The 26,869-nt window shown below is 40.8% G+C and overlaps 1 protein-coding gene across 2 annotated transcripts in view; it reads right to left on the bottom strand.

The window, feature by feature from the left end:
* ASH2L (ASH2 like, histone lysine methyltransferase complex subunit) overlaps positions 1–26,869 on the bottom strand; it is a 36,718-nt gene that overhangs the window by 2,944 nt on the left and 6,905 nt on the right. The window contains exons 2-15 of one of the 2 annotated variants that reach the window (XM_061177578.1): positions 24,283–24,538; positions 23,535–23,601; positions 23,270–23,415; positions 20,257–20,345; positions 19,881–19,975; positions 16,268–16,363; positions 15,493–15,588; positions 14,545–14,620; positions 13,750–13,767; positions 12,188–12,281; positions 11,225–11,442; positions 4,219–4,386; positions 3,728–3,921; positions 97–189 (exon numbers count right to left, since the gene is read on the bottom strand). In XM_061177578.1, the coding sequence (XP_061033561.1) occupies positions 97–189; positions 3,728–3,921; positions 4,219–4,386; positions 11,225–11,442; positions 12,188–12,281; positions 13,750–13,767; positions 14,545–14,620; positions 15,493–15,588; positions 16,268–16,363; positions 19,881–19,975; positions 20,257–20,345; positions 23,270–23,415; positions 23,535–23,601; positions 24,283–24,470 (1,638 nt within the window). In that variant the 5' untranslated portion in view covers positions 24,471–24,538. The remainder of the gene's footprint in view (positions 1–96; positions 190–3,727; positions 3,922–4,218; positions 4,387–11,224; positions 11,443–12,187; positions 12,282–13,749; positions 13,768–14,544; positions 14,621–15,492; positions 15,589–16,267; positions 16,364–19,880; positions 19,976–20,256; positions 20,346–23,269; positions 23,416–23,534; positions 23,602–24,282; positions 24,539–26,869) is intronic. The other variant, XM_061177579.1, reaches the window with a different exon arrangement.

Here is a 26,869-nt window from a genome sequence, read left to right on the forward strand (position 1 = left end):
ACCCTGTGGGCCTCAATTCCCTCACTTTCATAATAAGGGGGTTGGACCCAATGCTCAAATTCTTCTAATTCTGACATTTTGATGACCATGACTCACCTCGCTATGGGGAGTCTGCTTTAGGCTCTTCTCTGCTTTATCCACAAAGTCTTTTTCTTCAAAATACAAATAACTCTTGAACTTTATCAAAGCCTTGAAAACCAAGAGAGAAGAAAAAAAAGAAAAAAAAAGGAAAAATGAACCATCAGCTACATGATCATGGGGCGGGGGGGGGGAAGCCAGGTTCACACAAATAGCACTGAGTCCTTGTGTTCTGAACAGAAATTTAAAATCTTTGCAGAGTCAGCTTTGTTAGATTTTGAACAATTATGTGTGTCTTAAGAATTACCAGATGGCACATGCTTGTTAAATATTTTCACAAAAGGCCCTTACTAAGATTTGGGGGGGGGGGGTTACTTCCTTCCCTCCTAGTTCCCTACCTGTTTCTCCCACAGGTGGTCTCTGGGTCACTCCTTTCTTACTGGTTCCCAAGACTCTGTTTAACTATTCACTCCCAGGTAAACGTATGACATTAATTTTCTTTTTTTAACTTTTTTTTGTGGCCGCACCATGTGGCTCGTGGGATTTTAGTTCCCTGACCAGGGATTGAACCTGCACCCTCAGTAGTGAAAGCGTGAAGTCCTAGCCACTGGACCGCCAGGGAATTCTCTGACATTCATTTCCTTAAATTTGAATTTTTTCACACATACATACACTGAGCGTGGTGAAAAAAATTCAAGAGGTATACAAGAACACAAAATGAAGACTATCTCTCCCACCATGTCCCTCCACACTCAGTTTTCTGTTGCCAAAAGCAATCACTGTTCCAGTGTCCAGGTATCCTTCTAGAAAGTCTTGGCATATATTAATATCTTCAAAATTAAAAGGCATACAAATGGCAGCATACTAGCCATTCTGATTTGCATCCTGACTTTTTCATTCAACAATATACACCTGAGGTCATTTTATATCTGTATATATGTAGCTTCTGAACAGATCCACAGTATTCCATTTTATGGACATATTAGTAATTGCTTATTCAAATTAAAAACAAATTTTTATAATGGAAATGAAACAGTAAATAATTTTAAGGATTCCAACAGTATCCTCGCGGCAACTGCAGACCTCTGTGCAGTGTAGAACCAAGCACTCGTGTGGTTGAAGGTTCTAGGCGGTGGCAGGAGTGACGAGAGTCAGCAGTGTGATGCCACCAATACAATGTGCTCTGACTGCTTATTATCAGAACAACCTTGGAGGAGACACCACCCGATTTTTTTTTTTTTTTTTTTAATTTATTTTATTTTATTTATTTTTGGCTGTGTTGAGTCTTTGTGGCTGCGCACGGGCTTTCTCTAGTTGCAGTGAGCGGGGGCTACTCTTTGTTGCGGTGTGTGGGCGCTACTCTTCGTTGCGGTGTGTGGGCTTCTCATTGTGGTGGCTTCTCTTGTTGTGGAGCACAGGCTCTAGGCGCACAAGCTTCAGTAGTTGTGGCACGCGGGCCCAGTAGTTGTGGCTCGTGGGCTCTAGAGCGCAGGCTCAGTAGTTGTGGCACACGAGTTTAGTTGCTCAGTGGCATGTGGGATCTTCCTGGACCAGGGCTCGAACCCGTGTCCCCTGCATTGGCAGGCGGATTCTTAACCACTGTGCCACCAGGGAAGCCCCACCACCCGATTTAAGCACTTACTCTAAAGCTACCATCATCAGGACAGCGTGGCACTGGCAGAAATAAAGGTCAACAAATAGATCAGCGGAACAGAGAGCCCAGGAATAGATCTCCACAGTCATTGGACTGTCACAAAAGGAACCAAAGAAATGAGGAAAGGAGTTTTCAAAAATGGGGCTAGAATAAGTGGGTATCAACACAGAAAAAAAACCTAAACTTGGGGGCTTCCCTGGTGGTGCAGTGGTTAAGAATCCACCTGCCAATGCAGGGGACACGGGTTCGAGCCCTGGTCCGGGAAGATCCCACATGCCGCGGAGCAACTAAGCCCATGCGCCACAACTACTGAGCCTGCGCTCTAGAGCCTGCATGCCACACCTACTGAAGCCCGCACACCTACGGCCCGTGCTCTGCAACAAGAGAAGCCACCACAATAAGAAGCCCGCACACCGCAACAAAGAGTAGCTCCCGCTCACCGCAACTAGAGAAAGCCCACGTGCAGCAACGAAGACCCAACGCAGCCAAAAATAAATAAATAAATTTATATTAGAAAAAACCTAACCTTGACCTCTACTCCATGTCATTCACAAAAATGAATTCAAGGTGGATCAGAAACCTAGATGTAAGAGCTAAAACCATGTTTTCAAAGAAAACGTGGAAGAATACCTTCATGACTTCCTGAGAGCAGGCAAAGATTTATTCACTCATAGAAAGCAATATAATTGTAAAGAAAAATCTGAGATGGACTTCATAAAAATTAAGAACTTCAGTTCATCAGAAGACACCATTAAGAAAATGAATAGAAAAGTCAGAGTAGGAGAAAAATACTTTTTAAAAAGCCATTTCCAACAAAAGACTGTAATCCAGAATATATGAAGAACTCCTACAACTCATTAAGAAGACGAACAACCCAATTTTTTTAAAAAGTCAAAATATTTGAACAGAAACTTCACAAAAGCAGATGAATGGCCAGTAAGCACATGAAAAAATGTCCAATATCATTAGTCACCAAAGAAATGCTAATTTAAACCAAACGAGATACCTACTACACACCCACCAAAGTGGCTAGAATTGTTTGATAACAACAAATGCTAGCAAGGATGTAGTGCAACTAAAATACTCATACACTGTTAGTGGGAATGGAGAGTCTGACAATCTCTTATAAAACTAAATGTATAATGACCCAGTAATTCTATTTCTAGGCAATGACTAAAAAGAAATAAAAACATGTTGACAAAAAAGGTCTGTACAAGAATATGCATAGCAACTTTATGTATAATAAACCCGAACTTGAAATGGCCCCAGTGTCCATTAATAGGAATATAGGCAAGCACTGTGGTATTGCACAATGGAAACTACCCTGCAGTAAAAAGGAACAAACCACAGATTCCTGTAACAGCATGGAAGAATCTCAAAAGCATTATGACAAACAATAAAAGCCAGACACAAAAGATCACACACTGCATGGTTCCATTTACATGAGTTCAAGAACAAGCAAAACTAATGGAACAGAATTGTGATGTGGGGAAAAATTCACAACAGTGGCCGCCTCAGTAGGGGTAGGAGCTGGCACTGACTAGGATGGAGTCTGAGGGAACTTCCTGAGGTGTAAGATTCAGCGTCTCCACAGGGGTTTGGCTCAACCTCAAAACTCAGTGAACATACACTTAAAATTTGTACATTTCATTTTATACTGTAAATTTTATTATCAAAAGAAAAAACGAAACAAAAGTTAATCTCTAGCTAATGATATGCACCCTTAAGTACTTGGCAGGGGGTTAAAAAACATGGATGAATGGGTGGGTGTGTGGGTGGAGGAATGAATGGATAACATGTTAATGGCAGAATCTAGGTGATGGGTATCTGGACACTGACTTTTAAATTCTTTCAATTTTGTTATGTCTTAAAATTTTCAAAATGAAATGTTGGGAAAGATGTAAATGGATAAGCATCACTAAGAGAACACACAGTTGAAGGCATCAGCTGCCACGGGTCTTCAAACCCAGGAATCTCTCAGGAGGACAGACTCACCTTATCTTTATAGGTATCGGGCAGTGACTTGGCTGTCTCTGTGTCTTCAGGAAGACTGATATAAAACCCCAGGACATCTCCCTGTCCATAGCCAGAAGAGTAGTGCTTGCCAATGGACTGGTGGAATTTGGTCCCCTTTTTGCTCCGCCAAGAATAGCTAAATTTATCATAACCTAAGGGAGCTTGAAGGTTACCTGTCCCAATAAAAAGATACACAGGAAGTCAGAACTGCAAGTCAACTCTGGTTTGCTAAAGGAAAATACTCTACTCCTTTTTTATTTTTACTTTTTTGCCAGTTTTGTAAAATGGCTAACAAACTATTTCTCACAAGCAATGAATTATAAAAATATTCCTAGGAACTGCAAACCACCTAAACCCTCAGGAATTGAATTTTATGACCACAATCCAATAAGCCTACAAGTCGTGAAGCTCAGCCAGATGGTCTATACCTCTCCACCTGTTGCCACGTCCGTATCATAGCCCCAGCTTACCTAACGGCTGGGACCAGCCCAGCCTGGCAGCGGTGTCTGGCGGCATCTCATCCACCGTGATTTCAAAGTACCAGGCACCTTTCCGAACCCCATGAGAAGCCCGAACCATAGAGTAGCCCTTCTCTCCGACCACAGTCAGCCGGTCATCGGAGATCTTTAACTGGGGAGCTGCAGTGATGGAGATTAAAACAAAGGCCTGCAACTTATTTGAAATACTTGGAGACAACTGCCACAAACTCTTACCCTCCAGTAAAACAAAATAAAAAATCAGAAGTATCAAGTCAGGAATTTGAAATATTAGTTCAGGAGTTTAAAAGTCTCCAGATATAGATGAAGGAGGAGAAAGAAAGAAAAAGGAAGAAAGCTGTCGAGTAATCAGTTTTTATTAAATGGATTATTTAAGATGGCAGGTTAAAGCCAATTATACTTGTCTATTCCCTAAAATATAACAAACCAGTTGTAATGTGTTTGGATCCTGATGTGAATAAACCACCCTTTAGAAGACTTTTTATTTGAAACAATTTCAAACTTTCAAAAATAGTGGAGTCCTCACATGTCCTTCACTCGGCTTGCCAAGTGTTAACAGCATCTGTGACCATCACACAAGGATCAAAACCAGAAAATTGACATTGACACAATACTGTTACACTAATCTATGGGTCACCTTCGAGTTAAGCCAATTATCCAAATAACATCCTTTTTTTGTTCCAGGATCTAATCCAAGATCCCCCATTTCATCTAGTTGTCGTGTCTCCTCAGGTCTTTCATGACCCTGACATTCTGAAGGGTACTGGTCACTTGGATTGTAGAACTGTCCCTCAAACAGGTCTGTCCGATGCTTCCTCCTGTCTGGGTCCAGGTCATGCCTCTGCCGGGACACCACTGCAGTACTGCCAGGCCTCTCAGTACGTCAGGTCAGGAAGCACATGCTGTCCAAATGGTGATGTTAAACTCTGATCACTTGGTTAAGGTGGTGCCTTCCAGGTTTCTCCACTATAAAATTACTATTTCCCCTTTGTAATTAATAAGTATTTTGTGGGAAGATAAAAAGATATTTGAGACAATCAAGGAAATCTGATTTGGACTGAATTCAGATGATAGCAAGGAATTATATGTTTTGCTAAGTATGATAAGAGCTTGTGGCTATAAAAGCAAACTCCATACTTTTTAGAGATACATATTTTTAAGAGTACATAGGGTGAGACTTACTTCTTAAAAATTAAAAAAAAAAGAGACAGTGAAATAAAGGAGCAGATAAAACAAATACGGCAAAACCTTGATAACTGTTAAATCTGGATGAAAACTATATGGAGCGTCACTGTATTCACCTCTCGACCTTTGCGTATAGTTTGAATCTTACTTTACTAAGAAACCATTATGTAACATAAGGGGACAATCTAAACCAACTGGAAGGGACACTGTGACTTGAAAGTGAAGCAAAAAATGACAAAAGGTGGGAGAGTATTTTCGCGCTGTGTAGGTTGATTTTATAGATGTAGAAACATCTCCAACCCAATTAAGACTTAACTGAGGGAAAAGCATTTGAAATAGTATTTGTGGGACTCTAGAAGTTGTCTGAATTCTACTGGAAGAACAAAATTTAGTTTCATTAGCTTTTATAAAGGCTTACGATTTATGAAGTACTTTCATAGGTAGGTAGGTAGGTAGGTAGACAGATGGCCAGACAGACTCCCCCTCACAACTCCCACCTCCACTGGAGAAGCAGACCACGTGGCTGTTCAAGATCACACCGCAGCTGGCAGAGCCTGACTGAAGCCCTGGCGCTGCACTCTTTCTGTGACCCTGCAATGGCTCTCGTATTCAGGAGATACAATGATAACCTCCCTAAATTAAATGCACATTGTTTAACAGAACTTGCTTAGGTATTTGGCAAATTCTACCTTCTCAAATACAAATACTTCTTCCTTTACTCCTTCCTGATCAATTCAGTCCTAAAGCCATTAAGTGGGGCTGAGCAAGGTAAGTGTCTGTGACAGAACAGGATATTAAAGGGTCTACCTCCTCGCAAAACTTTTTAATTACAAAGGGAAAGAAGAGTAACTTTACAGTGGATAAACCTGGCAGATACCACCTTAGCCAAATGATCAGTGGACATCACCAGTAATGGGACACATTAAAGTCCTGCACCACCTACAGGATGTAGTATGTGAGATTATTTCTGTGATATTCCTGTTGAAGATGCAGAATTTGGATCATGAGGAACGAGATGAAACCAAACAGGGATATTCTGTAAAATATCCGCCTTCTAACTTTCAAAAGCGTCTAGGTCAAAGTCTAGGAAAGATGGAGAAGCTGTTCCAGACTGAAGACTTAAGAGTCACGACAACTAAATGCAGCAAATGATTCTCAACTGGACCCTTCTGCTATAATGGACATTCTGGATCAACTGGGGAAACCTGGATAGAATATGAGCATCGGATGGTAGCAATCAGATGCTAATTTCCTGATTTTGATTGTTGTGTCAGTTCTGTAAGATGTGAAAGTTCAAAAAAATATCCACTAGTTCTTTCATATTCTTCCTCTCAAGAGGTGGAGCCTAATTTCCCTCCACTTGAGTGTGGGCTGAATTTAGCGACTAATTTCTTGTAACAAATATAATGAAGTTGAAGTGACTGTCCCACTTCAAGATAGGTCAAACTCTTTACAGCTCTCTTGGAGAACTTGCTCTAGGAGAAGTTAGCTTCCATGGATGAGGACAAATTAGCAGTCTATGGAGAGGCCCACACAGTGAGGACCTGAGGGTGTCCTGTCAAAGCCACGTGACTGAGCCATCTTGGAAACAGACCGCCATCCCCAGCTAAGAGCTTCACTGCAACTTCCTGAGTTTTCCTGAGCCAGACCACACAGCTAAGCTGCCCCCAGATTCCCAACCCTCAGAAACTATGGGATGATAAACACTGGTAGTTTTAGAATGCTAAGCTTTATGGTAATTCGTTATGCAGCACTAGGTAACACAGGGAGAATGTCCTTGTTTGTAAGAAATACACAATAAAGTTCTCAAAGGTGAGACAGCATCATGGCAACTGACTGTCAAGTAGTTCAGGAAAAAAAAAAGTTTAGTACTGTTCTTACAACTTTTTTTTTTTTAATAAATCTGAGACTATTTCAAAATAAAAAGTTTAAAAGATACAATATAGATTTATTGTTAACTTTTAAAAGGCTCAGCATAAACAGCAGGCAGCCACTGCTATCCTACGTATTAAGTTCTAACATGTTACTGCTAAATAAGGGCCAGTGTTCTCCCATTTTTTCCCCTCCAGAATTACAGTTATTATGTAGAGCGAAACACGACAAGGCTCACTTCTTAAACCCTGAAGTCACTTATTTGGCCCTTCCCTACTATCAAAGTATGCTTGTCACTCACAGGAGTCAAACCGATCCATGTACAATGGTCATTAAACTGAGGGATTACGTCCAAGTGACTTCACTTGACTCCTTCACTTCTGAATGACTAGCATCAGTACAAGTGTTACAGCTTTTAGCATCAATTCAAGAAATAATGAATGGGCTTCCCAATGGAATAACTATATGGACATGTTTAGATTCAATTCAAAGAAACAACTGAAAGAGGCATATTTTAAACAACTGTGGAAATGTGAATATGGACTGAGTATGGAATAATTAAGAAATTATTATTCACCTCTATCAGGTAAGATAATGGCACAGTGGTTGTTTCTTAAAATCCTCGTTGGAGATAAATACTGAGATATCTATGGGTGAAATAATATGCTATCTGGATTTGTATTAATACTTCAGAAAAACAGCAAAGAAATCCATGAGGTACACTTGTCTAAAAGTAGTTTATTTAAATTCACTTTCACATTCTAACGGATAATGAATGCTATTCTCTGAATAACTGAATAAATTATGCCATTAAAAGAACTATTATACATTAAAAAGAGTTTTGCATGACAAAAAAGTCATAAACAAAGTTAAAAGACAACTGAAAAACTGGGAGAAAATGTTTACAACATATTCCACAGACAAAGGGCTAACTAACATCCCTAGCACATAAAGGGACAAAAGACCAAAATACCAACAGAAAAATGGGAAATAAAAAAACACAAACATAATTCACAAGGTAATGACTCTTAAACATGAAAGAAAATGTTCAAACTCAAAGAAACACAAATTAAAACACTGAGATTCCATTTCTCACCTCCCAGGCTGGCCAAAATTAAAATCTAGGACAACACCTTCTGTTTGTGAGGTTATGGGGAAACAAACATTCTCTACATTGCTGATGGGAATGCAAACCGGCACAGCCATTTGAAGGGGAATTTGGCAATATCTAACAAAACTAGGTATATACTTACTTACCGTTTGGTCCAGCAATTCCACTTCTAGAATTCAACCATGAACGTATACCACCAAAAATATAAAAACACACAAGCCCATGGTTATTCACTGCCTCTTGATGAATCCAAAATCCTGGAAGCAATCTAAGTGCCCATATTCAGAGTGGTTGAATAAACCATGTACATCCACATAATGCCATATCATAAAGTTAAAAAAAGAAAAACATGAGGACAAGCTCTTTGAACTGGCATGGAGTAACGGCATGAAGCAAAATGCAAGACTATCTACAGTATGCTGCCCTTCATGTATGAAAAAAGGAGATAAAAGGAAATACACGCGTGTGTGCTCACCTGTGCAGAAGAAATAAAGGATGAACTAGAAACTAGAGAGACTGGTCATGTAGAGGGTGGGTGGGAAAGTGGGAGAAAAAGAGGAAATGAGAGTGGGGCAGCAGGGGCGAGGAGGGATGACTCTGGGCAAACCTTTGTGAACAACAGTAGCTCTAGAACTACAGTAATGTTGCACATACCCTTCACACTCCCATGACACAGACGCACATGCCCCCAAGATGTGGGAGAACCCCAAATGGCATACCAACACTAACAACTGAGCCTACCGTATCACAAATGAAAACCATAAGCACACTGAAGGAGGTGGGGAAGGAAAGAACTAATCTAAGTTAGCAGTATCCTGATGGGATATGCAAGGCTAAGACAGAAACAGCTGTACATAAATGCTGTAATCTAGTTAGGGAATGTTTCCTACAGTGGTTTGCAATTCTCAAACCACCTTATGTGCATGTTAGACATGAACGAGTAAGAAAATGTATTGGAGGTAATTAGAGTCAGGTCTCTTACTGTTCAAGAAAGAAGTTACAAATATGGAAAGGTGGAAGGCTGGAACAACCTTGTGGTGTTTGATTAAAATCCAAGGTAGCACAGTAAACTCAGTATAGGCATGTATATATGTGTCGGTCAGGATACGGACATACATTTCCCACCTCGGTCCACTGCGGAAGCCTAGAAGCAACACCCTGTAACAGTAAGCACGCCAAACGCTCACATCTTCATTTCTAAACACCATTGTCCAACCAAAGGAACCCGGGCTCCTTGGAGAAGGAGCCGATACTTGGCCTGGAGCACGGAAAATATGAAATGAACCAAAAACATCTTGTGACGCCAGCAAGTAAGGAAAAAAAAATGATGGCACTTATCGAAAGGACACAAGATTCCATTCGCAACAATGTAAGTGGACCTGGAGGGTATTATGCTCAGTGAACTAAATCAGACAGAGAAGGACAAATACTCTGTTATCATTTATATGTGGAATCTAAAAAACCAAATGAATGTACATGACAAAACAGAAAGAGACTGACGTATATAGAGAACAGACTAGTGGTTACCAGGAGGAGAGGGAAGGGAGGAGGGGCGAGATAGGGTTAGGGGATCAAGAGGTACAAACCACTATGCATAAAACAAATACCCAATAAAAAAATAAAAAATAAATAAAGCAACTATACCCCAATTAAAAAAAAATGATGCTTTAAGGATATATTGTACAGCATCAGGAAATATAGCCATTATTTTATAATAACTTTAAATGGAGTATAATCTATAAAAATATTGAATCACTATGTTGTATACCTGAAAGTAATACAATATTGTAAGTCAACTATACTTCAATAAAAAAAAAAAAAAAAAGGAAAACACAGGAACCAACCTAAAGAAGCTCCTAATGGCCAAAGCTGGAGTAATTTGAGCAACAAAATAAAATAAATATCTGTTAAATGCACACTGATAAAAATAATCAATTAAATAATAAAGAAAGGAAGGAATAAATAGCAAATGATCAGGCAAATACCACATTAACAACTGTTGCCGACAAGATCCACTGATGGATGTTAAAATTAGTGGGCAAAACTTTACAGAGAAATGGGATACTTGCATAGCCTCGCAGTATCTTTCCCTAAGATATTTATGAACTATAAAGGGAAAGACAGTAGAGAGAGACAGCAGAAACCACCTTAACACAACCAATAATAAGACAACACAACCAATAATAAGACACATCGACATCACCAGCTCATGAGGTGATGCAGTGGGAAGGATTCATGTCTGCGGTGTTCTTCCAAAAGTGCAACACCTCAGTCTCATCATGAAAAAAAGTCAGACAGACCCTCACTGAGGAACAGTCAACAAAGTAACTGATTAACACTGCAACAGACTAAGGAGAAATAACTAAATGCAATGTGAGATCCTAGAAAAGAGGCACTAGAGGAAAAATTGGTGAAATTTAAATAAAGTCTTTAGTTTCATTCATAGTATTTACCGATGTTAATCTCCTGGTTTTGATAACTGTACTATGGTTATGTAAGATCTTATTATTAGGGGAAGCTTGATGAGGGATATATGGAAATTCTATTATTTTTGCAACTGTACTGTAAGTTTAAAATTAGTTCAACATAGAAAGTTAAAAAAAACCCACACACCATATATAATTGGCTAGAGCTTATAAGAAGAGAAAAGGAAGAAATTATTTCTTGCACATCCTGGCTGGGTCTAGTCAGAGATGGGGGTGAGGGAGCGGTAGCAGACTGACGTGTCCGTCGAATTCTAGACGGGACACAGCTGACAACAGAAGTTCAAAGTAACACTGGGTCCAACACGATCATTAATAGCTTACCTACCTCGATCATGTAGGGCTAACAAAACCCGTTCATACAAGCAGGCTCTGTAGAGGTCTCCAGGAATCGGTTTTCCTGCCCAGCAGTCGAGTTCAAGCTTCTCAGGGTCAGGGGCGTGGGGATCGGGCTCAGCTAGAATATACCGATAGCCATCTTTGTTAAATGGGTGTTCCAAGGGGTAGCCATGAGGGGGAAGGCGCTGAGCAGAAAACAAAGGGTCACTGCAGAAAGGAAAAAATAAAATCAAGAAACTAAAACCCCCTCTAGCTCCAGTGCCTTCACTTCCGTAAAAAAGGCCTCTGATTTATTAGAGTTCAGCTGGAACACATGCAACTTCAAATGCTTTTCATTATTCAAATAGATCATCCTGCCCTCTGCAGGCAAAACGGGGAAATGAAAATTACTTTAATCTGTATGGATATCTATGAAACTGAGCCAGTAGATCACAGGGGAGAAAGGGTACAGAGGAACAAGGGCAGTTGCCTTTAGTATATTTATTACTATAACTAATGAACAGAAACTCAAGAGATACGAGCACTTACTACCTGTTTCCAGGCTGAATAAGAAATGACCTGGATTTCGCCACCTCAGTATTGAACAAAGTGAAGGGAACAGCCATGAGAGGGGAGAGGAAGAAAGTTTACGTAAAAGGGCTAACATTCAATATCGGTTTCACTCTCTCTGGTCCATCTACTCTTCCTCAAGAAGCCTTAATGGAACTTTGCTCCCAGGTAAATCACCACAGGCGTGCTGCCCCAGGGCTGTTGCCCCAGGGCTGTTTCACTTAGTAACAAGTTCCTAAAACAGGTCACCTAGTCTGGGGCTCATTCACCCCTCAAAGTGCTAAGGATTTGAGAAAAAGGGCAGGCTTGCGTCCTCAGACACCTGAGCTCTTCCCTGCTGACGGACTCTGCCAGCCGCAGAGGGCGCTCTAACAGAGGTGAGTGGGGTGGGTGTTCTGCCCACCTCCGGGCCTTCTTGGTGGTCCCTGTGGCCCCGCCATCCTGCTGTTTGCGCTTAGCTCCTCTTCCTTTTCCACTGCTTCCCGCTGCAATTCCCCCTTTAAAGAAAAGGCAGATCACTTTCAATGAGCTGTGACAGACGCCCCGTGGGGATGCTGACACTCCACGGGACTGACACTCCCAGCGTGCATTTGTGTAACACCACAGGAGGACTTCCTGCCTGAAAGCAGACTGCGCTTCCCCCCGGTTCAGAACAAGTCTGCTGAGCGGCTCCCACCCCAGGACTCTGGGTTCTGGCAGTACGTCCAGTGAACCTAGCACTAACGATACCTGTGTTATAGTTTCGACCTTCGCTTCTTACATGAACTGCAACTCCTAGTACACTTTCCGAGGATGTGACACAAATGCATTTCCACTCGTTCAGATTCCCAACACCCACAGCTAGAAACAAGTGCATGGATAAAACCCTTCTCCACCCAAGTGAATACAAACACCCATAAGGAGAGAATGTCCTCACTATAAGGGGGGTGCGCGCGTGCTTGAACTCCACATGGCGCACACTCCATAAGCATAAGAGAGGCACAGCATCTGCTAAAGCACTGGACTTGAATTTCCAACAAGACAAAAGTACACCAAACGTGGAAAACAAAAACAGAGGTACTAAAAAGGTGTTTCTGTCCAGTGCTGCTAGGCATCCAGTATGGTTGTCTGTGACACAAGCAGGAAAGGCGGCTTCAAATTTAGCAGGCGATCTTTACAATTATTAAAATTGTGCCAATGCCCCAAATTTAGGTTAGACTAACCTGGCTTGTGGAATTAAGAGAAAATACCCATAGAGAATTTATAAATTTTATTTTTTAAAAAATGAGCTACATACAAGGGCCACAAGGAATACTACCTTGTATATTTCTAAAATAGGTACTCTGGAATATTTGTCCAGTTCTGTCATTCCTCTCAGTTTGTTTTTCCAACTTCCAGAAAATATCCCTGGACTGTAGGAAAACACCTTTATGTAAACAACTGCATGAAGTACTGTATCTTAATTTGGGGCAAGCTTGGAAATCATCAGCAGTTCTGCTGCAATAAAAAGAGGATCAAGACACAGAAGGCAGGTCATATTCTGCATAGACAGGACCAGATTCATACTGAACTTCCTTTTACGAACATACCAGCTTGTCATTCCTAGTCCTCATAAAAGGCTTAATGTTAAACGGCTGCAACATTAACTTCTCTAGTTCGAGTTACCTTCATCAAAAAACTATTAAGTTTTTATTGGCACCTGCATTTCAATTATTTTGAGAGAAGTTTTAGATCCATCTTGAACAAAACAAGCAACACAAAGGGGACTGCTGGCCATGCTAGGCAGAATATGACAACGTACAAGCTTCCAATTACTAACATTAAACCGGAACTACTGTTTCATATCGAGTGCTACTGCCACCATCTCCACAATGCTTTAAAAATTTAACTTAGGTTTAGCTTCTACCACAACTCAGCGAAAAGCATTTTCCAAAACACAAAATACTTAAGTCTGAGAGGCTGAAAGAAGACAGAGGAGGAATTCACCTCCAAAAGAGGCTCCACCTGTAAGAACAGAAGTGGCACCATGTATTTGTCAAATTTTAACAATTAAAAGGAGATTAAAATACAATTATGTAATTTAACAATTACATAATTTTAACAAATAATGTAAAAAGATGAACAATACACTTAGCTATTTCCCACCCATCTTAGAATACTAGTAACAGTGGAAATGATTACATATTTAAGATGCTACCACTCCAAAAGACAAGGTAATGACACCATGTGTCAGATGAATAGCTAGCTACCTCCCCATTATACCCACTCTCATTAGATTACCATTACTAGCAAAGGGCTTTCCTGCTCTTAGATGGGTTAGAGAGAAAAATATGCTACTGTGGGTGATCAACATAGAAATGCCGTCATGTGAATAAGCTGAAGATTAAGGGCAAGAAAAATGAGAATGTGGGCAGGAAGTATATTATATAACAGCTGAATTAAGGAAAAAGAGTGCAGAGCAAGTGAATCTAAATTAAGTGTTAGTTATGAAGATACAGATGGGGAGTCTAATATAAACACAGCGAATCTGACCTTAAAATTGTACCTTGTTTTATGCTAAATCTGTTTCACTTAAGACCAAACTGTAGTGTAAAGTGACAAAAAGTTCTCCCCTACTACCATCTGTCAAACCCTTGGCTAGCTCCTAAAAATTGAGATTTGGACTTTAAAACATCTTAGTAAATATCCAGTTAATAGTCAACCCAAAGACTGCCCAATTCTAGGCACATCTGGATTCAACAGCTTACAGGTATTTCATCGATGAGACACTGAAACACTTACCATTTAGATTCCCACTGGTAGACACAGCACTGCTTTGTTTTTGGTTGTCATAAGCAGGACCAATGTTACTAAGATCCTAGAGGGAAAAATATTCAATTATAAAGGGAGGCTATCTAATCAAACCAACCTGGCAATGCTCAAAAGAACAGGAGAAATTCTAATTGAATGACAACCTAGATCTGAAACCTGCAGAGGTCCCAAACTTAGATGCTTCAGGGATCAGCCAGTAACATGTGTGAGGCAGCCAAGTGTAAGGATCCAAGTGGTTTAAGAATGAGGATGAGTGGCAACCAACCTGTGCTGGGGGGTACGGCCGGGCCAAGGGCGCACCTCCCTGTGGGAACCAGACCCAGTGTAGTCAGAGCTTCGAATTTTTTTCTCTTAGAGCTTCGCATTTTACAAGAAAAGGCAGAAATCTGAATTTCTATATGAAATCTTAAATTTTCAATGTGGGCAAATCAAACATTTTAAGGCACAGCTGAAAGATTTGATCTCCTGAGATGCTGGATGTGACCCCTGCCATTTAAACAAAGAGGGGAAGTTTTCTTTTTCCTAATATTATGCTAGACACACAACACAAATTCTTCTTCACAGCAAATTTTTCTTCACACTAACAAATGTTTTTAGAGCAAAATTTGAGATGGAAAGAAAAGGAGAAATAACTTGGAATGGCATATTTGTGTTACAAGTGAGGAAATGGAAGTTAAAAAAGATAAAAGTGACACGCATCGAGTCATAACATTTTAGGGAAGAGCCAGAACTAAAACACCAGTGTCCTGGTTTAAGGTGAGTGTTCTTTCTTTCCGTGTGTAGTAAGAACCATTTATTTGGAACCCACCATGCTATGGGCATTTGTAAGTGGCAAACATACAAATGTAAACAAAGCCTGATTCTCTCTGTCCCCATGGCTTAAAAATCAAAAGGGGATTATGAAGCATATTAATGTACCTGATCCAGAAGGCCAAATTTGGGGTAATCTTCTTCTGGGTCCTTACTCCCAGGATCGGGGTGTTCCTTTACTAAGAATACATCTCTTTCTTTACTCTAAAAGGAAACAGTATTTTAGTATTACTGGAAATTTTATACTTAAAATGAATGGATGATGAACTGCTAACTCCAATCCCTAGGTGTAATCTCCAAATCCCAAAGCCCACCCCCCACCAGAAAAAAACCCAGCACACAACAGTATTGTTTTTCCCTGATTAGAAAATTAATGCATGACCATCAAAAAATTCAAAAAATAAACTTAAAAAAATGAGAGCCACTGTCCTTCATAACCCCCACCCATCACCCATCCCTGCATCTCACAGAGATACATACTGTTAACAGCTTGCGCTGACTTCTCCCCAGGTGCTCTCTCTAATTCTAAGGACAATAATGTTCAGAGTTTTTTTTTTTTTTTAATCAATGAAAACAATTGTCTCCAATTTCAATATAAAAAATTATACTTGCCAAAGTGCACTGGACAAAGGTTTCAGCGTCATACATAAAACTATCATGTCTTCATTTAAGACACAATGTGCAATTTACTGATTTTGTGTGAAAACTATTAAAATTTACAATTGCGCTCCAAGATTTAATACTAAGTTGTTCTCATTTTCTCAGTCATCACATTATTTCAGTGAGACCAAAAATATATATATATACAGATATATATATATAAATTCTTACAAGGAACACTGGTTTTCTAAATGTTGAGTCTAGTCAATTTTAGCCTACTTACCATCGTTTTAACAATGTTATTTGGCCAGGTCATTTTCCCAGGTCTCTGTCTGGTCGTCATGCACTCCCAATATTTATCAATAAATGGTATGATATCCTAATTTTTAAAACAAAATATACTAAAGCTTTTATAGTTGCTTTCAAAATTATACTCACAAAAAAAAAAAAAGCATTTTCAAAGACCTTGTCAGAATCAAAAGACAAATTCATGTTTTGCCTTTTAATAACTGAACAAATACATAATTGCATGCGAACAACATATAGGTTGTGAGGAATTTCAAACAAGTATACATATACAAGGACTTCCCTGGTGGTCCAGTGGTTAAGACTCCGCGCTTCCACTGCAGGGGGCACGGCTTCGATCCCTGGTCGGGGAACTAAGAGCCGGCATGCAGCAAGGCGCAGCCAAAAAAAAAAAAAAGATTCTGATTCAAACAAGTATATACAACTCTTAGTCACATAGGGCTTATAATCCAGTTAAAGGGAAAAGATCTGCCCTAACTCTGTAAGATGACTCCCAAGTACTCTCTCTCCTGAGCTCCTGTTCCTCCCCACCAGACACATCTCCACCTGGAAACCCCGCAGGCACCTCAGACTTCTCGTGACCAAGACTGAACTCTGTACCTCACCTCATAAATCTGCTCTTAACACTCAGAATCGCCCGTCACCCAGGGTCACAGGCTTGACACACAGAGTCACTCTTGTTCTTCTCGTACAACCTGCGCATCTAAACGGTCACCAAGTGAATTTTTTAAAAAATATTTACTTATTTATTTATTTATTTGGCTGTGTCGGGTCTTAGTTGTGGCGTGCGGGCTTCTCTCTAGTTTTGGCGCGGGCTCTAGAGTGTGAGGGCTCAGTAGTCTAGCGGCATGTGGGATCTTAGTTCCCCAACCAGGGATCAAACCCGTGTTCCCTGAACTGGAACAGCAGATTCTTAACCACTGGACCACCAGGGAAGTCCCACTAAATGAATTTTTAAATTTCAGAAACTTTTCACCAATCAGGGCTCCTTTCCACCCCCACTGCTTTGACTGTGGTCCTCGCCAGTTCCTGCTTGCATGACTAAAACAATCTCTGAGCTTGATCCTCTGGCACCAACTTCCCCCCATCCTAGGCCACCTCCCCCAGCCAGAGTTTGTCCGCCACTAACACCTTCCACCAGAATCAGTTCCAAATCTTTACTAACAGGAACCAGGTTGAATCAGGCAAAGCACAAGGGAAGACTGGGATGTTTTGTTGTTCCAGAAAGTAAGGAAGAGTTCAAAGACTGAAGAGGGACATATCAAAAAGTGTCAGGAGTCAGCCGGGATGGGTCTACACTGGTCAAATCTGAGCATCAGAAATCCAGAAATCCCATAATGGACTATAAAAATCAGTGATTCTTAAAATTAAAAACAACAACAACGGTGGGGGGGAGGACTCTTCTTCACAGAAGAATTGTAAACCAGTAAATGTATTCTGTTTACAATGACCATTCTATTAACTGCTTCAGGCTAGGACAGTCAATGGCTGCTACAACCACTGCTTGAAAGGGTTCATGCAAACTCCATGTATTACCCCATAAATTACTTAATAATTACAATGGAAACATCAAGTAGTTAAATTCAGGACGACTAATAAATAACCTCTTTACCCCAGTAGTCAAATTTAGGATCACTAATAATAAAACAAAGCAATATCTTATGCCTCCTGATGTGATACACAGAAAAACACACACTATCTACATAATATTCTTGCCAAAAATGTTTAACCCGAACCTAATCATAAGGAAATAATCAGATAAATGCAAATTGAGGAGCATCGTGGCAAACAACGGTCTAGGCTCTTCAAAATTTCAAATGTTATAGCAGACTAAAAAAACAAAGTAAAATAAAGGAACTATTCTAGAGATAAAAGAGACATTACAACTAAATTTAATGTGTGATCCTTGATCAGGTGCTGGATAGAAGAAAAAGCTATGACGGATACTATTTAGACAATAAAAATACTGAGAAAAATACACTCAATACACAAAAATATAAATTGTATACATAAGATAGTTGTATTGCATCAACATTAAGTTTTTTCAGTATGATTACTGTACTGTGGTTATGAGAGAATATTGGGTAAAGTGTAATAACTACAATTTAGTCTCACATAAGCTTAGGGGTAATATACAGACATGGGGAGATAAAGCAAACACAGCAAAATGGTAACAGCTGGCAAATCTAGATAAAGAATAAACAGATGTTCATTGTACTATTTGAATTTTTCTATATATTTGAAAAATTCAGAATAACAATTTAGAGAAAAAAAAAACTAAGAGGCAAACCTAATCACAGCACACCTCTATTTAAATGCATTCTTTTTAATGCAGGAAAAAAGGTTGGGGGGTGAGGCATGGGGTGGGGGACCCTCTGCTGACTCCTCCGGCTTACAGGATTAAGTCCTAACCTCTCTGCTTAGTAGAAAAGGCCCTGGTCAGTCTGATCCTGAATATATTTGTCTCACTAAATACCCTACACCAACCAGTGTCTTTCTTTTTTTTTTTTTGGCCTGGCCGCACGGCTTGCAGGATCTTAATTCCTCAACCAGGGATCGAACCCGTGCTCCCTGCAGTGGAAGCGTGGCCCCTGCAATGGAAGCTCCAAGTCCTAACCACTGGACAGCCAGGGAATTCCCCAACCAGTGTCTTTCAAACTGTAGGCTGCAATCAATTAGTAGGGTATAAAATCAATTTTGTAGGTCAATACTAGCATTGACTAGAATAGAAAATATCAGCATGCAGAGGGAAAAGATCAGAGGGTGCCTCAGTTTTAAATGAGAGTGGGTACATATGCATGTATACCAGGTCACAGTGTAAACTCCAAAGTTGTAAAATTTACTTAACTCCTATTCTTTTTACCGTGAGTCACAGTAGGAAAGACTCACGGACGGGCTGATCATCTAATTCTGAGTCCTGACTTTAGTCATGTGGTTTTCCAGTTTAACAATAAAGGATGAATCTTTTTAATAAACTGGCCTTCTCCCCTGACAAAATCTGTGACTGGCGTCCATAAAAACAGCTCAAACTAAGCTGAGAAGGTTCACCTCAACGTCTGATTATTAACTGTGGGACAGACAGTTGTTTGTTTCTATAAAGCCAATAAAAACTACTTAAGGATTTATCTTTCTTTTTTTTTTTAAATACACTCTTTTTTAATATAAGGATTCATCCTTCTAATAGCTAAGCCAATGACACAATGAGCACACACTAGGAAGTTAGTAAATCACATGAAATGAGAACAAAGTAACCACTGAATTAGTCATATATTCATAAAACTTGGGGGGAAAGAACTTATTGTTAGACTGTACAGTTGACCCTTGAACAACTCTGGGGTTAGGGGCACCGACTGTCTACACAGTCAAAAATCCTCATGTAGGTTTACAGTCAGCCCTCTGTATTCGTGGTTCTACATCCAAGGATTCAACCAACCTTGAAATGTGTAGTACTGTAGGATGTACTTAGTGAAAAAAATCTGCATATAAATGGACCAGTGAAGTTCAAACCCATGCTGTTTAAGGGTCCACTGTATTTAGAAGTTCCTCCTGATTCTTTGGCATAATTGCAATTACAATAATTCTATCTCTACCTTATCTTTGGAGAACATGGTTTTCGGATGTTCATCCTGTGTTCGGGACTGCCAGGTTAGGTTGGCCAAAGCACTAAGGCACATTTCTTTCAAGTCTATAAAAACAAAAAGGAAGAAAAAGTTACCTGTAGTAATATATCCCTGTTACCAAAAGAATATTCAACTAGGTGGTCCACAGATTAACAACTACAGCAGCAAAGAATAGAGTCATCATTTGATCTGAAATGGACAATAGCAATTATTCAGAGCTAAGCCCCAAGGTAACTTCTACCAGTTACCAAGCAAAGGTTTCCTGATTCGGCTGAGCCCAAATCCCTTTCCTTTGCCAGCTAACCAGAGGACAGTCACTTTGCAGTACTCTCGAGTTTGTCCTTACTTGCTTGCTTCCGGAGGAAGTAGGTATTCCCACTATGATGGCATACATTGCAGTGGAAACTGTAGTTGGTCATGAAAGGTAGACAGGATCTGGAGAACAGCCAAATTGTGCAAATTAGTGAAGTTCTGAACACACACTTATGAGAAGTAAATCAACAGGGATCCTTTCCCTCAGTGAAAGTTACATAATAACGCTAATGTATTAATATACTCTTAAAACTTAAAAAGGTCACCAAGGGAATTCCCTGGCGGTCCAGTGGTTAGGCTTCCACGCTTCCATTGCAGGGGGCATGGGTTCAGTCCCTGGTCAGGGAACTAAAATCCCACATGCTGCGCAGCAGTATCAAAAAAAACGAAAGGTCACCAAAACAGGGCTCATATTTTTACAAATACCTGGATTTTTCTGTCACAAAAATTTAGTAGGACATCATCCACTATAGTTGATAATTCGGCATCTGCAAGGTTCTGACCTGAGCCCTATCGAAGCTAGTTTACTGTAGTTTTTAAGCACCTAAAAGAGTATACCAGGCGACTTGTGGAAGAAGACAAAGCAGTCTCTTTAAATATCTTTACATTTAAATACCTGTATTTATATTATGTTCAAGTATCTTTGTAAAGTGCCAATACCATTGTTGGAAAGGGCAGACAGGTATAAAAAGATTAATTTTAAAATGTAAATAATTATTCAAGAACAACACAGAAGTCACAAAACATTACTTGCCTCATTACCAAATGAATCCTACAGATGATAGTCTTATTTAAGAGTTTAAAGGACCCAAGTAGTAACTTCAGATTTAAGAGTTAGGGAAGATTTTCTGAGGACACAAATTAGGATTTGGAAAGATGAGTTGGTCTTCTTTTCTACAGGCAAACTATTTTGTGTAGAGATGAGAAAGTGCAAACTAGGAGGCAAAGGGGCAAACTGGTGTACACAAGTTTGGCCAGGGGAGGGGAGTTGTCGGGGGTATGGTAAAAGATAAGGCTTGAAAGGTAAGAAGTACAAGAGGCCTTACATGCCCGTGGAAGTGGATCTTCTCTGTGGGTAACAGGAACATCTTGAAGGGGAAGCCACCTTGTGAAAGCAGTAAGTTTGGTGACAGGATGGGTCTGAAGGGAGGAAGAGATTAGAAACGGGAATACGGAAGAAGCTTCTGTAGCAGTTCCAGCAGAAGGTTAAAAAAAAAAAAGCCCTCACCTTGAGTGAAACAATAAAAATGGAAAGGACAAGCAAGTGTACAAGAAGAAAAAAAATTGGTCAAGCTTGGTAGTTGATTTGATGGGGGCGGGCATGAAATAAAAGGAGTCCTAACCACTAAGACTGCTTGTACCATAGAGGAAATCTCCTAAGAGGTGAGCTGGGGGCAAGAGAAGGCCTGTTTGAAGGCAGAGGGGAAGAAACTGGTGGAGGGAGAGACTGAGGGCTAACAGGAACCATGCAGTAGAGAAGTGTGGTGGCTCTACTGGGTGACTGGAAAAGTATAGGGAGAGCTTGGTCCTGAAAAGGAGAAAGTAAAAGAAAAACAAAAGACTGGTTTAAGTTGGAAGAGAAGAAATCAAAATAAAGGCAGGTTTATCTTGGACTTTGCTGAAACTGGTTTAAGGTATCCTTAAAGAGATGTTCCCAAGTGTGTGTCTACTGCCACCCCTCAAGGAATTAAGAAATATCCTTATGACTGTTAAGATCGACTTCCGTTACCTTTACCTCTCTCTAGAGCCCCTTCCATTAAACAGTCCATTGTGATAAGCTCACTTACAGAAGAGATAGGCAGGTATATAGTTACCTAATTCAAATACAATCAGGTGTTTAGAGCAGCCTTTTTCATACCCTGCTAGCTCACTCACTTCCTCCATCTCAGCCATAAACGATAATCTGTCCCACCTGCTGGGTTTTAGGTATAACTTCTCAAATTCAGGTACAAACTGGTCTCTACCAAACCTCTGAACTGTGGTTTGATTCACTGCTGGATTGTTCCACATTATCACTCTGATAAATCTCCTTTCCTAGGCCCTGTTTATCCAAACAAATTCTCCTTGGCAAAAGTGGCCCAATTTTAGGTCTTTTCTAACTGACCAGCTTATATATTTTCCCTATAGGTCTTTCTACCAAGATCAATTCTTCCTGATCCTTCAGTAATTTTCTTTCTTTTTTAAACATTCTATCCTTGCTCACCAGTCACATATTAATCAGAACATTAGTATTTCTTTAACTTTTTAACTAGAAAGTAGTCATCAAATTATAAAGGAAGGTTGTTTCTTCACAAACCCATCCAAGGGGGATTAATTTCAGAATCAACAACGCAGCCCTATTCTGAGACAGTCTTATCTAAATTTATTTGTATAATACGGACCATAAAGAACACCCCAGAGAGGCAGCAGTATAGTTATTTCCATAGACAGAGAGTCAGTAATGCTGCCTTGCTAGCTGTTGACCGAATCCCCAGAATAAGTAAAGGAGCCTTTCATTCTCAATCGTTCATAAAATGATTTTAATTCACTAGAAGAGGTGTAAAGACTGGAAATTGGTTTTGCTGAGGAGAGAATTCAGGACACCTAAAGGGAGTGAATTAGAAACCAAAAGGAAAAAAAGGATGGCTCAGGCATGAAGAGGACTGGCCATCTCAAATTTTTGACATCAGGCTTTTTCCACCATATACACCAACCCTTTCCCCCAAATCCACAATACCCAATACAAGGTTTAAATGATATTGTCTCAAATTTGTTTATTTAATGCTTTGTAATTACATGGTTCGTCTCCCATCCAGGTCCTAAGTGCAAAAACAGCGATAATAACTATCATTATACCTGTTAAGGGCTTACCCTTAGTAGACAGAAGACATGCTCAGGCTATGAAAACAATTCCTGATTCAAATCCTACTACTCACTGAACAGGGATCAGGAGACACAGGAAATACTACGCATTTACATTTGCCTACACGCTGACTATTCAACTGTTGGACGTGTTGAGATCTAGTATTTACAAAGTGATTCTTACAAAGTCTATGACAAATACTCACGAGGTATCTATGCCAAAGGTGTCTGCTGTGAACCATTTGGTACATATTCCACACTGCAGCTCCACCTCTCCCAACTGGCGACCATTCTCTTCATCCACGGAGCCCGCCTGAGTATCCATCACCTCTGAAGTATCCCCAGCACCTTCCTGTGTCCACAGAGCCATGAGAGAACCAAGTTAGTTGACCTGATTTTATTTTTGATTCGCTTAAAAACTTTAAAAACCAACCCTATTTTGCTTTGCAAACATCCAAAAGAAATACTTACTAGTGTATCCTTTCCATTAGAGGATTCTGTCTCCAAGCCACCACTTACATCAACTGAGTTTGCATCCCTGTAAAATAAGGAAAGCACTCAGAAAGAAGAATTTTCAAGAGAAACACACCTGAAAACGCCTATTCCCAAAGATGATGATCAAAGTACAGCTGAACTTCACACTCCTACTTTTTTCAGCAAAGACTGTTCTCAGACTGGATGCCCAGCATTAGGAAGAATGTGGCCAAGATAAACGCAAGCCCATGGGGCATCAAGGAAACCTAATCGGCCCTTACAGACAAGTCTACAGAGGATGGAACTGGTCCTGGGGGAGGTTCGCAGAGATGCAGCTTTTCCTCTCTGTTTTCAGAGGGACCATTACTTCCGCCAGTCTGGCAGCGCAAAGTGGTTTCCTCTCTGGAATTTCTGAAGGGTTCCTGCTAGAAAGTGACCTATCAGCACCCTGCTGGGGTGCAAGGGCCGGGAGGTAGAAGGAGAAACTTGGCCTAAAAGGTGCGAAAGAGGCGTAGCCCGAGATACAGTGCAGAGGGGACAGGCCAAGCGGTGGGCGGGACTAAGGTCCGGGAAGGAGCAGGGCGAGCCGTTGGCCGCAGGACCTGGGTTCGGAAGGGGCGGGCTGGAGGGCTCCCGGGAGCCGCGGGATTCCGAGAGGGGCGGGCCTCCCTCCCCCCTCCGGCTCCCCCCTCCCCCCTCCCTCTCCCCCCTCCCTCTGTCCTCCTCGGGCTGCAGGACGTCTCACCCGCTTTCGGCCTCTCCAGAGCCAGGCTCCGCGGCTGGAGCAGCAGACGTCCCCTCCCCGGCCGGAGCGGCTGCTACCGCTACTACCGGTTTCGTTTCCCCTTCTTCTGCCGGTGTTGCATTTGCAGCCACTGCCGGGCCGGGTCCTGCATTCACTCCCGGGCCGGGTCCGGTTCCCGCCGCCGCCATCACTGCCGCCTCCCAGACTTCTCGCGAGAATACTGTGTCTCGCGCGAGTTGCTCACTGGCCCTCTAACCTTCAAATAGTAAAGACTCTCATTGAGTACACCGCCTGCCAAGGGAAGGCGCTGTCTAAGCCCGCTTTAAGGTCGGGAGGGCAGACAGAGGTGGGCGGGGCCTCGGGGCTGGGTAGCTACAGACCGAGCCACGTGAAGGTGGAGGAGGTGTGATTACTAGTTGGATTTCCTCTAGGACTCACTTCATTTCAGGGTGGACGCTGCGCATTTTCGTGAGCGGGACGAAATCACCCCGCAGATGAGGCGCCTTGAGAGCGCTGGCAGCCTAGAGTCTTTGAATGCTGTGATGTGCATTGCAGGCGTTCCTCACCGTTAGACGTGGGAAACGTCTTCCCGCCCCAGAAGTAGTTTGTTGTACTGCCCTCGTGATCTGCCACTTTGATCAGGTTTCCTAGTGGCGTCTAGAGATGGGCGGCTTAGTTTTGTGACTTTAAAATTAATTGAAAATTTAAATCAAAAAAGTAATTGGGGAATTCCGTGGTGGTCTAGTGGTTAGGATTCAGCGCTTTCACTGTGGAGGCCTAGGTTCAATCCCTGGTCAGGGAACTGAGATCCCCGCAAGCCGCACAACACGGCCAAAACAAAACAACAACAACAAAAGTAATTGGTAATAGATCGCCATGTGATTTGGCATAGAACTTGGAAGTCGTTGAAAGAATTGAGTTGAACTGATTTCTAAATGGGAATCTGCTTGTTTATGTAAACAAAGATTGTCAGCTCTTACATCTATAAGCACGAAAAATAGGAATAGAATTGATGCTGAACCTGTCTTATTCTAGCAGTAGTGATATTCATGGATATATGGATTAATTGAAAATCTAATCCTGTCTCATTAAGAATTGCATCTCTAATACAATTTTAATTTTTATGTTTAGTAATCAAAATGTATACTATGTTTATTCGATCAGTTGTATACTGATAATTGACTGAAGAAATTTTTTTTTATAAGCAGATATTCATTTTAAATTATTATTTATTTATTTATTTATTTATTTTTTACTATGTTGGGTCTTCGTTTCTGTGCGAGGGCTTTCTCCAGTTGCGGCAAGTGGGGCCACTCTTCATCGCGGTGCGCGGGCCTCTCACTATTGTGGCCTCTCGTTGCGGAGCACAGGCTCCAGACGCGCAGGCTCAGTAGTTGTGGCTCACGGGCCCAGTTGCTCCGCGGCATGTGGGATCTTCCCAGACCAGGGCTCGAACCTGTGTCCCCTGCATCGGCAGGCAGATTCTCAACCACTGCGCCACCAGGGAAGCCCTGAAGAAATATTTTAACACTAGAGATTTATGGTCACAGAAAGTATATAAAAATTTAATTTCAACTTTTATACATATTTTTATTGCAGAGAAGTATTTAGACTTTCTAGTTAAAAAATAGATATATACACATATGTATTACCTATATATTTTTATATGTGGGTGCATATATATATGTTACATTTTATCTTATGAAGGAAGAACGGAAATAAGAGATGTAAAATTTCCAGCTATTAAAGAAATCTTGTTCATGTATTTTTTGTTTTTTGTTTTTTTTAAGTATACTCTTCAGTGGTTTTTATTTATTTATTTTGTTTTTTAAGATTTTTTTTTTTATGTGGACCATTTTTTTTTTTAAGTCTTTATTGAATTTGTTACGATATTGCTTCTGTTTATGTTTTGGTTTTTTGGCCGCAGGGCATGTGGGATCTTAGGTCCCAGACCAGGGATTGAACCCGCACCCCCTGCATTGGAAGGCAAAGTCTTAACCACTGGACCTCCAAGGAAGTCCCTGTTTTGGGGGGTTTTTTTGGCGGTACCACATGGTTTGTGGGATCTTAGTTCCCCGAGCAGGGATTGAACCCAGGCCCTGGCAATGGAAGTGCCAAGTCTTAACCACTGGACTGCCAGGGAATTCCCTATATCTTTTTTTTCTAATGCCAGTAGTGACACACTAAATCGATTTGATGACCCAAATTTGAAAAACACTGGTATAGCATTGTTTTCAAAGGGCAGTGGTCTGGGGATTGAACCCTGGACAGCACCTGCATTTTAAATGAAAGTCATGAATGGTCTGAAACCAAGTCCCCCTAAAACCGAGTTCCCTTACTGAATTTATGATTAATCTCTCTATCCAAAACTTCATTCCCTTTCTTGTCCCCTCTGACCTCAATTCCTTGTTTACTGAACAGTAATCAACCAGAGTCAGATGATTAAAATTGCTGTGGTCAATAACATCGTTAATGTACTAAAATTGCTATTATAGACATCACCATTAACGTACAAACTCAGATTGTTTCTCCAGGGCAAGATGAGCTAATAGACCCTGGCCACAGAATGTAAACCAGAGACATTCTG

This window comes from Eubalaena glacialis, chromosome 20 (genome assembly GCF_028564815.1).
Source record: "Eubalaena glacialis isolate mEubGla1 chromosome 20, mEubGla1.1.hap2.+ XY, whole genome shotgun sequence".
In the NCBI taxonomy this organism is placed as follows: domain Eukaryota; kingdom Metazoa; phylum Chordata; class Mammalia; order Artiodactyla; family Balaenidae; genus Eubalaena; species Eubalaena glacialis.